Here is an 18029-nt window from a genome sequence, read left to right on the forward strand (position 1 = left end):
AAATAAAAATCCTTTAAAAGTAAATTTTATTCAGATGTGGGTAACAATACAAATTTGAACGAAGGTTAAATTTCAGTGGTGCATATGTGGGCAGATTAGTTCAATTTCTACTCATGTCTGAAAATTTCTACAATTAAAAGGGCACACTACTGCAGTGACTTTTCTGTTTAATTCCTAGTCAGCAGCAAAACCTGCATTATCTCCTGAGTTACAGAATACGAAGGGTACTGGATGTATCCGGTGTCGGCTGTAACCATTAAGACTGATTCAAGCCAAACAAACCTGAGTATAGAACCAAGGACTGGTTTACCTCCCAGTCAGTAGTAATCCAGGATGCAGGAAGAGCAACAGTAGTAATCCAGGATGCAGGAAGAGCAGCAGCAGTAATCCAGGATGCAGGAAGAGCAGCAGCAGTAATCCAGGATGCAGGAAGAGCAGCAGTAGTAATCCAGGATGCAGGAAGAGCAGCAGTAGTAATCCAGGATGCAGGAAGAGCAGCAGTAGTAATCCAGGATGCAGGAAGAGCAGCAGTAGTAATCCAGGATGCAGGAAGAGCAGCAGTAGTAATCCAGGATGCAGGAAGAGCAGCAGTAATGGTTGGCCTGCTGGGGTTTCCTGTTTGTCTCTGCAAAATGCACTCTCCAGAGGGATGGCTGGGGAAGGCAGGGCCTTTTGGAGGGCATGGGGCCTTGAGGACTCCACCCGCATGGGCAGGTAATGCCTTAAGGAAGGGACATGCATTTTCTCTTGCGGCTCTTGCATTTTTGTCGGGAGAACAGTGCCTCTCCCCTCTGCAGGGTGCAGTGTTCTAGGTGTCCTCTTGGGATAGGAGACCAGGCAGGTCCTCAACAGACACCTGCTGCCTAGATACTGCACTTCCCAGCCTCTAGGGCTGCAACCCACGCATTTGTGTTCATTATAAACGGTCAAGCCTTTAGCAAGCAGGCTAGCAGTGCCTTTCCTGTGATTCATACCTTATTTCACGGGAACAGCACACAGGCAAAAGGGACAATTCTCACACAGCATTCATATAAGCCACAAGAAAACTCCCTAAATACACCACGTGGTAAGAGCTCATAAAGAGTTCCTGAGAACCAATTACGAGAAATAATCAGAGGAAGGTAAGGCTCCAGAGAACCTGACACACACGGGGCCCTGGCTCTGATCCCCCAAACCACGGCGAGAAACAGAACAAGAAGACAGCTACAGATTGAGAGGCAGTATTTATAAGCTATAAACTTGATAAGAAATTAATGTCCTAAGTATATACGGAATTGTAATTTAGAAGTGATAATAAAGCCCAAATAATTCATTTTAAAACAAAACAAAAGGCTGGGTTATACATCTTTCCAAAGAAGATGTACAAATTGTCACACTTGACACAGAGGTAAAACAAAACCTCACTGAGGTCGCAGCTTACCCCACGAGGAAGACTGTTAGCAAAAAGACAGCCACAATTGCTGCCAAGGCTGTGGGGAAAGCAGAGCCAGGGCGGGGGCGTGCAAGATGGCGCTGTAGCTGGAGAACCACCCAGGGAGTAAAAGCAGAACTACCCTATGACCCTGTAATCCCATTTCTGGGTATTTACCCCAAATCATTGAAAAACAGAACCGCAGAAGGCCTGAATGGTCTTATGTTCATCACAGAATCATCTGTAATAGCCAAGAAGAGGAAATAGTCCCAGCGTCCACTGGCCAATGAATGAAGAAATCCTGACGTGTGCACATAGTGGAATGCCGTCCGGCCTTCAGAAAAAGAATCCTGTGTGCGTCTGGATGGAAATGGAGAATATGCTAAGCCGGACAAATCAGGTCCCAATGGCGAACATTACAAGGTTTCTCTACATGTAATGGATTGCACACAGCCCTACACAGCCCACTCCGGGAGGGGACAGAGGGCTCCAACTCACAGAAAAAAGAAGGGCTTGCCCAGGGTTTCGGGGATGAAGGAATAGGAACTGTTCAGTGATATACAATTTCAGTCATGCCAGCTGAGAAAGTTCTAGGCATCTGCTGCATTGTGTGCATATAATACTGCACGACACACGGAAGTCTAAGAGCACAGACAACATCGAGCCTTGCTAAGCACAACGCGGATTTTGATCTAAGTAAGATGGGAAGCCCAGAGGAAGGTAAACGGGATGGAAGCCATCATACATTTTAAACAACTCTAGCTGTGCTGTGCAAATGGGTTGCAGGTGGCGGGGGGGGGGGGGGGAGCAAGACAACAGCTGGGCAGTTGGCTAAGAACAGCGGGGCTGGGAGCAGAGACCAGTCATGCAGAGGGACAGCTTCAGATAGGGTGAGTTCTAGGTGATCGTGGGACATCAGGCAGGTGATCTCCGAGCAACCCGAGATCCAGAAAAAAGACAAACGTATAAAGTGTGTTCCTAACAAGGTTTGGGGCTGAGGAACTGAAGGCTGGGTGCCACTAGAGGAACATGAACGTAGCACCAGAAGACTAATGCGGTACCATAAAAGAGGAGTTCCCAGCAGCGGGACTCGACTATGTCGCTTAGCCTTTTTATCTGGGAGTGAGATGAAGAAACAGACGGATAACGAGGCATGCCAAAAAAGCAGGGACCATGACTGGAGCACTCGAATCATGAGTCTGGAAAAGGGTCAATTACTGAAAGTAACTAGATGAAATCTGACACATAACGTAACAGGTTCATAGTCGATCTCTCAGACACACACACAACACACTCAAGATAACCAATTTAAACAGAGAAAAGGTTTATTCTGGTCCAGTTTTGGAGCTTTCTGCCCATGGTCATTTGGTCTCACTGCCTTGAGAGCCTATGACGGGGGATGGAATACGGTGAAGGAAACGGATCAGTTTACAGCATCCAGGAAATGAAAACAAGGAGGGGTAGGGTCCCATACTTCAATGGCATGTGTCTGATGACTGGGGGACCTCTCATGTGCCCTTCTCTTAAAGTTCCTGCCTTCTCCAAGCTGGGGACCAAGCATTTAACAGATCAGCCTTTGGGGGACACTTAACATCCATCTCCAGCAGGATGTGCCTTCTTTCAAAGTTAAATATTTAAATCTACAGTTTAAATACAGGGTCTCCGGTGTAGAGCAAGTCACCTGGAAAAGGCCTGGCCTTTTGTTAGCGACATGCTATATGTTCCAAAGGTGTACTGCTATTGAAGTTGGAATGTTAATAAAATAAAAATGGCTTTTCAGGGGGAGAAGACCTGAGCTGCGAGAACAAAGGCCAACACTGTCTTCTGCTGCCTAAGTGACTGACACAGGGAAAAGGGATACAGAGAGACACTTGGCTGGCAGCCATGTGATCTGGGAAACAGCCAGTAATAAAAGTGTCCAGAGTCAGCACCTTAACAGCTTCCTCGGGCTCTCCCCAACTACTACATAACTTGAAGAAATGAAGCATATTTCTCCTTGTTGAGAGAAAACCAGTTTTCAAGAATCACAAATCTTTGGGGAGAGGCTGGCATGACTGGTGTGGGGCTCATGCCGGCACCCGAGACTCAGGAGTCTGATGCAGGAAGGAAACCAGGAGTTTGAGGTCATCCTGGGCTACATAGTGAATTCCAGACCAGCCTGGTCTGTGACAGCGAGACCATCGCACTGGGCTGGAAAGCTAGCTCAATGGCTAAGAGCTGGGTGGGCATCAGGAGGACCTGAGTTTGCATCCTAGCTCCCACGTAACAAGCTGGGTGGGGTAGAGACTCTGCCTCAAAGGTAGAGCGGTAGATCTAATGCTCTTCTGGACTCCGCACACGCACGTGTGCACGCACACACACACAAACACACACACACACCACCAACAATCAAAGAAAGTCTCCAGCAAGCTCAGAAAATAATTAACTTATTCAAAAGTAGAAAGAGTTGAACACAAGTTAAATTGGATACTCATATCCCCCACAAACACACACATGCATATGAAAATATGTGCACAAATCTCTCTGTGTGTGTAACAGCCCTGGCTGTCCTAGAACTTGCTCTGTAGACCAGGTTGGCCTGGAACTCACAGAGAACCGCTTGCCTCTGCCTTCCGAGTGCTAGGACTAAAGGTGTGTGCTACCATACCCAGCATAAATCTCCTTTTCAGCAGTTTTAATAATCCAGTCTGTCTGAGCTCTTCTCAGGCAAGGACAGCTAGCTCCTAGCCTTACAACTTCAGGACTGGGACAATCCCTGGGATGTACATGAATCTATTAGGTGACTATAAGCCTAGCCCTTGGCTCTTGCACTTCAGTCAAGATGACATTAGATAAATGTATGTACCTTGAAACAAAAGAAAGATGTTTTTCTAAAGGTCACTTAAAAAATAGTATCCTATGTTACAATGTCTTTTCAGCCATCTGTCTCTCTCCCTGGCAACTCAATTTCCCTTTCTCCCCATCTTCTTTGTCCCACAGGTAAATAGAGCTCTTGCGCCCACCTGTCCACTTGGCTGACAGCCAAGCTGGAGTCTTCCTGCTCTTCTGAGTTGCTCCTCTTGACTAGCAGTGTGGTGAGTCAGGACAAACAGCTCACAAGGAGAAAGACAAAGAACTTTCACTCCAAGAAGAAACCATGCCCGAGAGGACCTACTCACCCTCCACCCAAGTCCCTTTTCCAGTGTCTCTACCCCACTGGGGAAAGATAGGAGTATGACTGGAAGAGTGAAGAAATCACTTGTGTAAACTAGAAAACTTGTCGGTATTGTAAAGGATTTTGAGATGTGTGAAGGTCAGATGTTATGATGTCAGAATCTCCCAATTGTGGATGCGGGAGCGCGTTCACAGGGTAGAGCGAGTGCAGTTCGGGTGGGCCCCTTCGTTCCTCCCATATCCTTTCTCTCTCTCCATATCCCATTGGCAACACCAGCACTGTGGAGAGCGGGAAAACCCCACATCCAGCCCTCCACAGGATACCCAGTAACCCAATCTTCCAAATAGGCAGAGCAGAGGAAGGAGGGAGAAAGCACTGCCCACATTAAACCGAGATCCTTCGAATTCATTAACTTGGCACAATGTTAGCCATTTTATGTGTGTTAAGAACACTTTATTCCTAGGCTCTAAACTGAATCTTTTGGGTTAGATGGCTTTAGCACTTCCAGTGAGTGGGACACACCACAGAGGACTCATCAAGAAAGGAGGCTGTCCTGGCAATCTCTGCTCACCTCACTACTGCAGCAATACCAAAGTTTCTTTTGAAAAATCTTTATTTTACTTATTTATGCATGTGTGTGCACGTGCATGTGCACACATATGCATGTATGTGTGTGTGTGAGAGAGGTGTGTGCAGAGTATGAGTGCCACACTCTGCGGAGGTCAGAGGGCAACTTCCTGGAGATGGACTGCCAGGCTTTCCTGGCAAGGGCCTTCACCCTGGGTCATCTTTAGGGCCATAAAAAAGTTGTTAAGGCTGATTTTTGTTTTTTGTTTTGTCTTTTTGAGACAGAGTCTCTCTATTACACATAGCTCTGGCTGTCCTGGAACTGGCCTCGAACTCACAGAGATCCACCTGCTTCAGCCTGCTGGGATTAAAGGTGTACACCATCATGCCTGGCTTTTTAAAAGGTAGCTTTTTATATACATGCAAACAAGAACATAAATCTTTGCCAAAATGAAGTTTTTAAGAGTACAAGAAAGCCAGTTAATTCTCAGCCTTCTAAAGACACACGTGAGTTTGCCTGAGAGTGGCTCTGCCTGCTTTTCCACGGGTGAATTTCCAGGGGACTAAAGCTGGACTTTACAGGCTACATTACAGTATGGATTGGACAAGGCCAGGGATCGTTAGTTGGCCAGGCAACACACTACCCATCAAATGGCATACTCACAACCATCTGAGAAGACCATCCACTGCCTCTCAAGACTCCAGTGATGGGGACTTTAAGATCTTGTTTCCAGGTGGAAAAGGAAAACAAACAAGCAAACAAAAGAAACCACAAGAACAAAGCTCTCCAGCCAGTGGGTGCTTAAAGGGCCTTCGCACAGTAAATCAACCCAGGGCTGTCCTGTTTTCTCCACAGCCAGACTGAAATAATACAATCCCAGCAGAGGTGTGAATTACCCCCATTCATCTTAATGGAGTGTTAACTTCAAAGACTTGTTTTAACCATTTAAATGCTAAGCTCATGAGTAAACATTGTTAAGAAAAAAAAGTACAACTTAAACATTCACTCTGAACATATGAAAGTAATTTACGGTCTTGGCATTTTGTCTTTTAATTTAGCAAATAACTCTCCAAATGTTAGAAAAGTGTGTATTTTGTGCGTTTCTTAGTTTTATTTTAAATAGTTATTACCTAATAAATTATGACCATTAAGCCCATAAGGAGAAGGTCCAGATTTCCCAGAAAAAAAAAAGCTTGGGGTACTTGCATAAGGTTATGAAGGGGCCGTGGCTCTTGCTAGCCTTCTCATCGGCTCCCTCCAAAGTCACAGAAAATGTGACCTCAGTCAACCAGGCAAGACAGAATGTTAAACTGACCACCTCCACCGACTATTTTTCTTGATAGGAACTCAATTTTGTGCAGTGTTACAAAGGATATTTGTCTCTTGCCAAACCTCCCAGGGCACCGGCTCAGGAACAGGTGATAAACGTATTAATTGATGCCCAGCTGTCACCACACTTAACATTTGCCCCCAGGGGCGTCCTTGCATCTGTTGTAGATTTAGGGTTATTTTGGTATTACCAGAGTTAAGATTTATTTTAGCAGCTGAACACCTATGAGCATTATTTCATACACAGAGAAACAGGGTACTAGCAGAGCAGTGGACCTGAAGGCCGCACGAGAGGGCTTGCCTGTGCTAGGGGCCTGCTCAGTGCCTGGCTTCGGAATGGCACAAGGAGAAGCACACAGCTGGCGTGGAACTGTGGGAAAGCACTAACCTCTGCCTCTGGGGCCAGCTCCTGGGGGGTGAAGGCAAAAGAGACTCAGAAGGTCAAAGTTATGCAAGATAGAAAATGGAAAATCCAAGACTTCCTTCCATGCCCTTGGGTAAAAACTATTTCGTTTTATTGCTCCAGATAGGGATCAGGCAGGGAACGAATCTCCTAGTAAGAAAGCCTGGCTGGTCTGCATCTAATTAATCAAAGGTCATTTAATTCTTTACAGTCATGAAAATGGTGGTGGCCCATTTGGGAGGCAGAGGCAGGGGGATCTCTGAGAGTTACACAGAGAAACCCTGTGGCGAGGGAGGGAGGAAGGGAGGAATGGAGGGAAGGAGAGAGAAGAGGAGAGGAGAGGAGAGGATGGGTATTAATTCCCTTTCATGGAATTGAAAGTAGACTCGGAGGTTAAGAGTTGCACGGCTTTCATTAAGATCTGAATCCAGGGGCTGGAGAGATGGCTCAGAGGTTAAGAGCATTGCCTGCTCTTCCAAAGGTCCTGAGTTCAATTCCCAGCAACCACATGGTGGCTCACAACCATCTATAATTGGGTCTGGTGCCCTCTTCTGGCCTGCAGGTATACACACAGACAGAATATTGTGTACATAATAAATAAATAAATATTTAAAAAAAAAAAAAAAGATCTGAATCCAGCTCTTCCCAACCCAAAGCCTGGCCTTCCCATTACACTCATTGCTCTCAAGTTGCCAGCGTTCTCTTTGATCTTTTCAAAAGAGAAGCTCTGATGCCAAACTTTCAGCCTCTTTTCTTGAGTGGGAGGCAAGAGGACACCTGCAAAAGTGTGGATTTCCATATATGCAAATGAGCGCTTTGCATCAAAGTCTCTACTTTACAAGTCAACTGCGGCAGGGCAGCGTTTAACTTAGGCATCCTGGCTTTGTCAGGCAGCCAGACATGGGACCCTTTACACAGGTTCCTCCTGGCAGAGGAGACCCAGAGTCAAGCTTCCAGCTGGGAAACATCTCAGTGGTCAAAAGCAATGTTTTACAATTTCTAGTCAACATGAGACAGATTGTCACTATGTTTTCTAAGAATAAGGTTATATATTGTAGTAACAAACTGAGGTTTGGAGAACTTTCAAACTCACATAAGCAACAGGAAATCTCAGGCAAGACTAGGAGGCAGGGCCACACCCATAGAGAAATCTCAGTTTCTGACTGACACTAGAATTAACATACACACTAACAATCAAATTTATGTATAAATGTAATACACTGACTTCTTAAAAAACAGAAATTGATTCTTTATAAACTGTGGGAGACAGACCAACTCAAGACTTTCTTAGAGGCCCTGCTGAGAGGACAAAGAGAACTTTAGAACTTTAGTTCTGTGTTCTTGTCTAGGAATGGACTTGGCAGGGGGGTCTAGGGCTGGAGCCTATGTCTCAAGAGTCAAGGCTACAGTTTTGGGGACCTGACTCTTCCCCGCTGGGCTGTGGTTATCAGTCCTGAGGCAGCTGTGTCTGAGGTAGCCCATGTTCTCTTTGGTAATATGTCTGACTTAGCTCTCTGCTGACCTTGCCCCTCTAGCTCCAAGGCACACAGTGTATATGACGCTGAATTTAATAAACTAGCTTGGGTTGGCACAAGCCATTAGTTTAGGGAAGACCTTTTGGTTCCTGCTATTGCTTTTGTCTCGTTTACTTCTCGTCTTCTTTATTTCTCATCTATGGCCCTTACTATCAACACCTCGCTGTTTGAGGCCCTTATTTCTGCTGATTCAGGTCTGTGTCTGTCTGCCTGTCATCTATCGGTATATAGTAATTTTTTATTTTATGTGTATGAGTATTTTGTATGCATGTATGCCTATGTGCCATGTGTGTGCTTCATGCATGCAGAGGCCAAAAGATGGTGTTGGATCCTCTGAAACAGTTGTTACAGATGGTTGTCAACTGCCACGTGAGTGCTGGGAATTGAACCTGAGTTCTCTGGAAGAGCAATGAGTGCTCTTAGCCACTGAGTAATCTTTCCAGCCCCTGATTATATATATTGGTTTTTAGAGACAGGGTTTCTCTGTGTAATTACCCTAACTGTCCTGGAGCTAGTTCTGCAGATCAAGCTGGCCTTGAACTCACAGAGATCCACCTGCTTCTGCCTTTCAAGTGCTGGAATTAAAGACATGTGCCACCACCATCCGGCCTGATTCTTTATATTTAAAAAAATTTGTTCTGCGAAAGCTTGTTAGAAAAATGGAGCCAGACAGTGGTGGTGCACGCCTTAAATCCCAGCACTCAGGAGGCAGAGGCAGATGAATCTCTGTGAGTTCAAGGCCAACCTGGTTTATAGAGCGAGTTCCAGGTCAGCCAAGGCTACACAAAGAAACCCTGTCTCAAAAAAACCAAAAATAAAATGGAAAGACAAGGCCCAGACTGAGAGAATTTTTTGCAACCTACCTATTTCATGAAAGATAAGCATTCAACATGCACATGTATAACTAAACAAAGAACACACAACCCAATTTATTTTTGGTTGTGAGCCTAGCCTAAAGGCTGAGCCATCTCTCCAGCCCCTCACAACCCAATTCAAAACTGGGCAAAAGAATTAGCCTCTCATCTAAGAAAATCTGCAGTGGTTGGTCACAGAAGCATGTGTGGTGCCCATTTCATCCCATTAGAATCGCAAAGCAGAGCTGCCACCACATCCCAGTCAAGTGGCGGGAACTCAGCACACCGCACTCCCAACACCAAAAGCTGGTGACGATGCGGGATTACAGAATGGTCACTCACTGCTAGCAATAATACAAAATGTTACAACGGTTTTGGAAGAGTCTGGCAGTTTCTAATAAGACTAAACACACGCTTATGATGCAGCATGTGCTTTTTGGTGTTTAACGCACACACATACACACTCCAGCTGACAACATGACCATGTAAAACCCTTCACACAAACAGTTTTAGCACCTTTATTGATTGTTGGCAAAACCTGGAAGCAGTAGGAAGGTCTTCCAAGGGTGAGTGGATCAACAAACTTGATTCATCCCTACGATGGGATATTATTCAGAATGAAGAGGAAACGAACTATTAAATCAAAGAAGTCAGTCTCAACATGACACACGGTCCTACATGATTTCAATCATGGCCTTCTGGTCAAAAGATCAGTGGTGGCCAAGAGCAAACCCTCACATCAACCTTTAGCATCCCTGGGCATATATAACATGTGCTCTCCTGACACCAGGCGTCCGTATCAGGGAAAGCTGGAGGTTGGGGTAGGGAGTCACATGGAATCCCTTATTTTGTTTACTCAATATGCCTGGAAACATAAAACTATTCTAAAAAAACAAAGGCTACTTATTTTTTTAAAGTCACAAATGGCAGGAATGCACCAGGCTGGTGGTGCACACCTTTAATGCCAGCACTCGTGAAGCAGGCGGACAGCTGTGAGTTCAAGGCCAGCCTGGTCAAAGCTTTGAGATCCTGTCTCAAAAATGAAACAAAACAAAATTGCCACACAAAAGAATGACTCAATGTATGTAAGAACATTGTGAGTTTTTCTAATTTGGGGTTTAAAAAAGTGACTAAATGCCAACTTTCTGCCCCATACTGAGGCTCTGTCCTGCTTTGCTGGTAATAATTTCCCTGAGTGTAATTTTCATATCCAATGCCTTCCACAATGATTCCTTCTTGCTTATAGAGGTAAATTATTCTTTATGATAGAAAATTATGTTTCTCATTGTTGACCCAGTCAAAAATGATGAGCGCTAAACTGAAGCTCCCGACCAAGGTACCAGTGACGAGCAGGAGCAGTGCCTGTGGAGACAAAGGAGATAGTGAGGGCGAGCCTCTGCCCCTCTCAGAGGTGTAGCTCAGGCTAGCCCCGAACACTTGGCACTCCTCCTGCCTCAGCCTCCTAAGAGCTGGGATTACAGGCATGAGCATCGCACCTGACTCCAAAATGTCCTTTATGCACTAAGATACATGCTGACATTTTAGACATAGATGCAGTGATAAAAAAGATGACAAACTATTTCTTAATATGGAGGCCTTAAAGGAGACAGTTGAGAACAACCTACCCCAAGTTTCTTCGGTGAGAGAAAATCCTCTCTGCTGAGTTTCAGATAAAACAGCCCTGGGAACACAAAGATCAAGCATGTCGATGTGCTGGCACCTACAAGGTAGAGAGGAGAAAACCAAGACGCCATTGGATTCAGCTGTGAGGGCAACGATTTTATTACCCCTTCTATTTCTGCCAAGCTAGAAAGCAAACCGAAGACCTCTGCCCGTGTGTGCTACCACTGAGACACCCTCCCCTGTCTCTTTCAGTACATGATTTTTTTAATGGAAACTTACCAACTACACCAAATACATTCCTAATGTCAGGAACATAGATTGCAAGTAAAACAATGATAATGTTGAGCGCTAGTGTGGTCAGAGAATGCCGAATCCACGAAAACGGAAAACTCGAGAAAAGTATCATCATTAAAGCTTTTCTGGCCTGTATAACAGGGGGGAAAAGACATTTATGCAAAGGGAAGGATCAAAGGCATAGCATTTGCTTAGAGAAACACATGTATAGTAACAATAATATTTTTACCCCAGATCATTTATATTCCCCAGACACAGCATAAACTATCATTATGCAGTGTTTTTACACACATAAACTTTTCTGAGTGAGCTTCATAAGAATTATTTTTCTTAAATTCCACACAAAAGTTTCACAGGCAATTTTTTTTTAGGTTCTGTAATTTAAAAAATTACAAGCAGTAACACTGTGTTATGAAATCACAAAGAACAATTTTCATTAAATTCAACAGGCAAACAAACTTCCAAGAGGAAAAAAATAAACCATGGTATGGAAAAGAAATACCATGTTCTGTTTTATTTCTGTTATCTGTTCCACGGCATGGAAATACAAAGAACCTGTTTCCACATCTTCCACTGCCTAGGGCAGGCCACCGGCAACCACAGCCCACAAGTTTATCCGGCCCTGGCTGGACCCCTGGCCCTGCAGTCTCATAGGGAGGGGCAAGAATTCTGGAAGGTCCTGGTTTTTAGAAACTCACATGAGTCCAAGACACCCAGACCGAAGCATTTCTACCCATTGCCGTTGGTTTCATCTCTATGGAAATTCTTAGGATTCTCATGTGGAGCGACTGGATACAGAATGGCAATCTGTTCCGCCCCTTAAATTCTAGAGCAAGCACCAAGCCTAAGCATGAACTCCCTGTGGGAAGCGACCTGGACTAGACCAAGAGGGGCTTGTTTCTGCTGACTCGACTCTCTCTTCTTTGTACACATTCTTTTGAAAACAGAATACAGAAAGACAACCCCTCTGACAAAAACCCTTTAGAACTATAGTCTCTAAATTGGAAACAAAACTGAGAGAGAGGTAAATCTAAACTAAATCTCAGAAAGCACAAATTAGCTTCGAGGTTCACTGTTATTTTTGTGCTTTCATGAGACCATATGCTAGTATGAGGTCTTGGATCAATTACTTGACAAATGAATAAGATACACAAGACTAGATGTGATTCAAAGGTTCTGGTCTGCAAAGAATTAGTGTTGCCGTATTAGGGAGTCACGACACTAAGCAACAAAACCTTTAGGCATACTTACAGGGAAGTGGATTAGAGGGACTGTCAAAAGCACAGCAGACAGTATGCATAACTTCACAGCCATGACAACAACGTCATGTGGCAAGTATTTACTATAGCCTTGTAGCAATTCTGACTCCACTCTGTCTGTAAATAAATTAAAACAACAACAGCAGCAGCAATCAGGGTCACATTGTAAACTATGTGCCACTATATCAATAATAGCAAAATTATTTTCTGTTGGATTATTGGATCATACTAGGCTTAGATCCCATTCTGAAATTCATTTCTGGCCCTTTTCTCTCTGCTATGAAATACAAAGATACTTAATATTGTCTTGAGATGTACACTTCTTTCTAAAGTGCATTACATTTATTTACTTATTTGGGTGTGCCTGCCATCGCACGCATGTGGAGCTTGGAGGACAACTTGCAGGAGTTGGTTCTCTCCTTTTACCCTGTGGGTCCTGGGAATCAGACTTAGGTCACTGGACTTGGTGATAAGAGCTTTTATTTGCTGAGACATCCCACTAGCCCACGTCCACTCTTCTGTATTCTTTTAGAAAAATTTGAAACCAGGACACACAGAATCTCTAAAGTTAGGACAAAACAATAGTATTTAAAAGTATCTCCTTAAGCAGGTATGGTGGTGCATAGCTTTTATCAAAGCAATGGGGAGGCAGAGGCAGATGGATCTTTGTGACTTTGAGGCTAGCCTGGTCTACCTAACAAGTTCCAAACTAGTGAGACCCAGTCATAAAAACAAGATAAAATAAAACATAACCCAAAGCAAAATTCCTTAGAACTCGGCCATAGTTTTAACAAAGCGCTTGCACGGGCACTGCTGAAATTGGTCACCATGGCAATATGAGATGTGTAGGCTCACAAGTGCTGGGTAGTTCACCTGAAAACGGGGGGGGGGGGGGGAAGCAGAGCATCCCACATTCACATGCTTTTCCACTACACCAGCGTTTTCTCAAAGCCCACAGTGCTGACCACTTTTAGGGGTAGTGTCTATAGTCTGTATAGTGCTTTGTGCATATGATCAGCTGTGTCTGTTTCCATCTTGCATGAGAAAAAATGTTACGTTAAGAAAATGGCTTGCCGGGCGGTGGTGGCACACGCCTTTAATCCCAGCACTCAGGAGGCAGAGGCAGGTGGATCTCTGTAAGTTCGAGGCCAGCCTGGTCTATAAGAGCTAGTGCCAGGACAGGCTCCAAAGCTATAGAGAAACCCTGTCTCGAAAAACAAAACAAAACAAAACAAAACAAAAAAAAAAGAAAAGAAAATGGCTTGTTAGGTCAGGACAGAGAGAGAGAGAGATAGGACTGAGAGAAGCTGACCCTGCCTTCTGCCTGGCAGTTTCCTTCCATTTACATAGTTTTCCTTGCCCAGGTCACCTGAGAAAGAAGAAGGGTGATCACGCCACACCTCAGGACCTAAGGTCAAAGACCAATTTGGACTTAGACTAGAATGGGGCTGTTTCATTTGAGAGAACAGGGTTTTAGAAATCCAAAAAATCAAATTTTAACCAATAGACAGATGACCCTCCTCCATCAAATGTGCCTCTGCTTTGCTAGGTCTTAAGAGATACGAGGACCCCATAAAGACGCAAAAAGAAGTGTATACACCATGTACAAATCCGAGTGACAGACGGAAGTTTAAACAAAGAGCTACGGTGATTCTACACTGAGATGACAGTGTACATTCAAACCCCACTACCCGCTAGCAGCTTCTCTGAGCCTTATTCCTGTGTCCTCAGATGACAATGATCCATGGACTCAACGTTAACTGAATGCATGGGGCAAGCTGATGTGTGTGCTGACACTCAAAGCCACGGAAGAGACTTTCTAGAACCGAAGCCTGTGGTAGCAAAGGGAACATGTGTTTGAGGAAGGGGCTGCTCCAGTCAGCACTACAGTGCAGACATCATGAGCAGGACAAAGAGGGTGGAGAGAGGATGAGCTGGAGAGGCCCTCGAGACTCAGCAAGACAGCTGGCACAGGGTCTGGACTGAATCAGACAAGCTAAAAGTACAATCACTTAGGGATTGGTTAATTTCAATGGTCAAGGCCTCTGACATGCCTATGGGAGTTATCTTGATGAATTCAGTTGAGGTGGGGACACTCAATGGTGGACGGCACCATCCCAAGGTCCAGGGCCCTGGACTGTATAAAAAGGAGAGAGCAAGCAGGGCAAGGCTTCATTACTCCTGATTCTTCTGCCAGCTCCCGCCACTGTGCCCTCGCCGCCATGATGAACTATAACCGTGAACTGGGAACCACAATAAAAAAAAAAAAAAAAAAAAAAAAACCCTTTCTCCTTCGGCTGCTTCACGCCTCAGGTATTTGGCTGCAGCAATAAGGAGTGAAATTAAGAGGGAAAGAGGAGTGTGTTGTGACCTGAATTACACACAAGTACAGAGTGGAAGAGAAATACCAGAACACAAAAACAGAAAGCCACTGCTATAACCACTATATAACGGGGCTCTGAGCTAGTGTAGGTGGTCCTCATGGGCACTGTAGAGAAACGAGGTTGTCTACAGTGCCGCAGACGGAAGTTACAGAATGAAGAATGGGACTAGGTACGAGAACTGGGAAGAACCAAGAAATCTGGAATCTATTTCTAAATCTGTGAGATACTTGGGAGTCTTTGGACAAATATGGCAAACTATTTTATCTCCATTTTCTGAATCATAAAATGAGCTATTAACACTTCTTGCTTAACAACCTCACAGACATTAAAATGGCCTGGTTACTTAATGTTTGGGCACCAGCCTAGTTCACCACAGGGACACTTTCCCTTCTTAATATCTGTGATTAGAACCAATATTATTAATGTAGGTTGATACTTACAAATCCTTTTAATCTGACAGAAGTTTGACATTAACTAGGCTTCAGAGTCCTGGATAAAGATTCCATTCAGTTCCAGAAGTATTAAGAACTACACTTATTAGAAATTCTACTTTCCCAAGGGGAAAACCTTCTGAGCCAACCACCACTACACAACTACCCCATATTCTTAGCTGGGCCTTAATATATGTAAGGAGCAATTATTACACACTTATTTAAACTCAAAGAAAGCTTCATAAATTTCAGAAAGGACCTGATGGTGATTTTTGTAAGTCACTGGTACCACTGGTGTTGTATCTGCTTAAGACACCGAGGAAGGACCACCGGGAGGAGAAGCACGACCATTAGTGTGGAGGGCCAGGCCAGGCTGCTGGGAGGAAAAGCTTAAGCAGCAGTGCGAAGGGCTGGACAAGGCCAGATCACTGGGAGGAGAAATATGAGCAGCAATGTGGCAGGTCACGATGACAGCCGTGGCCTCCAGAAAGTGTCTGATCACAGAGCCTCAGCCTCAGCCCCGCCAACACCAGGGGGAATGACCATCTCAGCCTTGGGCCCGTAGGCATCTAGAGGAATGATCACCAAAGGCTCTCCTCTGCCTACACCTGAAGGAGCTACTAATGGAGCCATGGCCCCCAATTACACCAACTGGAGGGAAAGGGACCCCCCTGAGACACAAGCTCTATTTGTTCTAACTGGAGGAAGCGATGAAAAGACAACAGTGCAAGAATCCACTCAACAACATAAAGAGCAAACCAGCACCACCAGAAACTAGTGGTCCCACAATAGCAAGACCTGAACAACTCAATGCAGATGAAGCAGAAAGCTACCTTGAAAATAACTTTATGAAGATGACTGAGGCCCTTAAAGAGGAAATAAAAAATTCCCTTAAAGAAATAGAGGAAAAGACAACTAAAAAATTAGAAGAAATCAATAAATCCCTTAAAGAACGAAAAAAAAGCAATCAAACAGGTAAAAGAAATGGTCAAGACTTGAAAACTGAAATAGAGGCAATTAAAAAAACAAAACAAAACAAACCACAAACCGAGGGAAATCTGGAAATAGATGAGCAAGGAAGTCAGGACCACAAGGGGTGTGTCCACCCACGGAGATGGTGGGACTGATCTAATGGGAGCTCACCAAGGCTAGCAGGACTGGGACTGAACGAGCATGTGATCAAATCAGACTCTCTGAATGTGGCTGACAATGAGGGCAGACTGAGAAGCCAATGATAATGACACCAGGTTTTGATTCTACTGCATGTACTGGCTTTTTGGGAGCCTAGTCTGTTTGGATACACACCTTCCTAGACCTGGATGGAGGGGGGAGGGCCTTGGACTTTCCCACAGGGCAGGGCACCCTGACTTCTCTTAGGACTGGAGGGGGGGGAAAAGAGGAGTAGGGGGAGTTGTAGTAAATGGAGCGGCGGGGCTGCATTCCCAATACCCCAGCCGCCTGCTCGGCTAGCTTATGCCTGAAATAATAACACACAAACTGTATTCATTTAATCATTGCTTGGCCCATTGCTATCTAGCCTCTTTTAGGCTAATTCTCACATATTAATTTAGCCCATTTCTAATCATCTGTGTTGCGCCCCTAGGTGCGCTTACCGGGAAGATTCTAGCCTATGTCCATCCTGGGTCGGAGCTTCACTGCATGCGTCTGCCCGGGAGCTGGGAGCATGGTGTCTCTCTGAGGCGTCTGCTCCCGAGAGGAGAGCTGTCGAGTCTGAGCTCACTTCCTCTTCCTCCCAGCGTTCTGTTCTGTCTACTCCTCCCACCTATCCTCTAACCAATAAAATGGGCCAAGGCAGTTCCTTTATTAGCCAATGACCTTCCTCCATCAGGGAGTGAGAGGGAAGTGGGAGGATGGGAAGAGGTGGAAAATTTTAATAAATAAATAAATAAATGATCAGGGACTAAAAATGCAAGCATAAACAACAGACTACCAAAGATAGAAGTCCAGTTCAAAGGCACAGAAAATATACTCAACAAAATCATATAAGAAAAGTTTTCCAACCTAAAGAAGGACATGCCTATGAAAATACAAGAAGGTTACAAAACATGAACTGGACCAAAAAGAAAGACCCCTCACCACATAATAATCAGAACACTAGACATACAGAATAAAGAAAGACTATTAAGAGCTTCAAAGAAAAAAGGCCAAGTAACATATAAATCAGACCTATCAGAATTACACCTGACTTCTCAATAGAAACAATGAAAACCAGAAGGTCCTGGTCAGGAGTTATACAGACACTAAGAGACCACGGATGCCAGTCCAGACTACTATATCCAGCAAAGATTTCAATCAACATTGAGAAAACAAGATATTCCATGACAAAACAAGATTTAATCAATATGTATCCACAAATGCAGCCCTACAGAATTACTAGAAGAAAAACTCCAATCCTACACCTACAAAAACACAGGTAATAGATAATCCCACACCAACAAATGCCAAAGAGAAACATACACCCATACCACCGTCAAAATAACAAAAACAAAAATAACAGGAACTAGCAATTACAGGTCATTAATATCTCTTAATATCAATGGACTCGATTTGCATATAAAAGACACAGTCTAACAGATTAGATATGAAAACAAAATCCATCCTTCTGCTGCATACAAGAAACACATCAACTCCAAAGACAGACATTACCTCAGAGTAAAGAGTTGGGAAAAGATTTTCCAATCCAATGGACCTAAGAAACAAGCTGGTGTAGCTACCCTAATATCTAACAAAATAGACTTAAAACTAAAATTAGTCAAAAGAGAT

General features: G+C 44.3%; 2 protein-coding genes across 3 annotated transcripts in view; both read right to left on the bottom strand.

Annotated features, from left to right (window-relative positions):
- Positions 1–317: 317 nt before the first annotated feature.
- On the bottom strand, positions 318–683 carry LOC121452493 (keratin-associated protein 5-5-like). The gene has a single exon (XM_041658671.1). The coding sequence runs from the start codon at positions 681–683 to the stop codon at positions 318–320; it is 366 nt and encodes a 121-aa protein (XP_041514605.1).
- Positions 684–9756: 9073 nt separating this feature from the next.
- Positions 9757–18029, bottom strand: part of Slc38a6 (solute carrier family 38 member 6) — a 62276-nt gene continuing 54003 nt past the window's right edge. For both annotated transcript variants that reach the window (XM_041658786.1, XM_041658787.1), the window contains exons 13-16: positions 12423–12547; positions 11157–11301; positions 10880–10974; positions 9757–10616 (exon numbers count right to left, since the gene is read on the bottom strand). In XM_041658786.1, the coding sequence (XP_041514720.1) occupies positions 10515–10616; positions 10880–10974; positions 11157–11301; positions 12423–12547 (467 nt within the window). In that variant the 3' untranslated portion in view covers positions 9757–10514. The remainder of the gene's footprint in view (positions 10617–10879; positions 10975–11156; positions 11302–12422; positions 12548–18029) is intronic.

Source organism: Microtus oregoni, unplaced genomic scaffold (assembly GCF_018167655.1).
Source record: "Microtus oregoni isolate MIOR12 unplaced genomic scaffold, Mior012 000009F_ref0000495, whole genome shotgun sequence".
In the NCBI taxonomy this organism is placed as follows: domain Eukaryota; kingdom Metazoa; phylum Chordata; class Mammalia; order Rodentia; family Cricetidae; genus Microtus; species Microtus oregoni.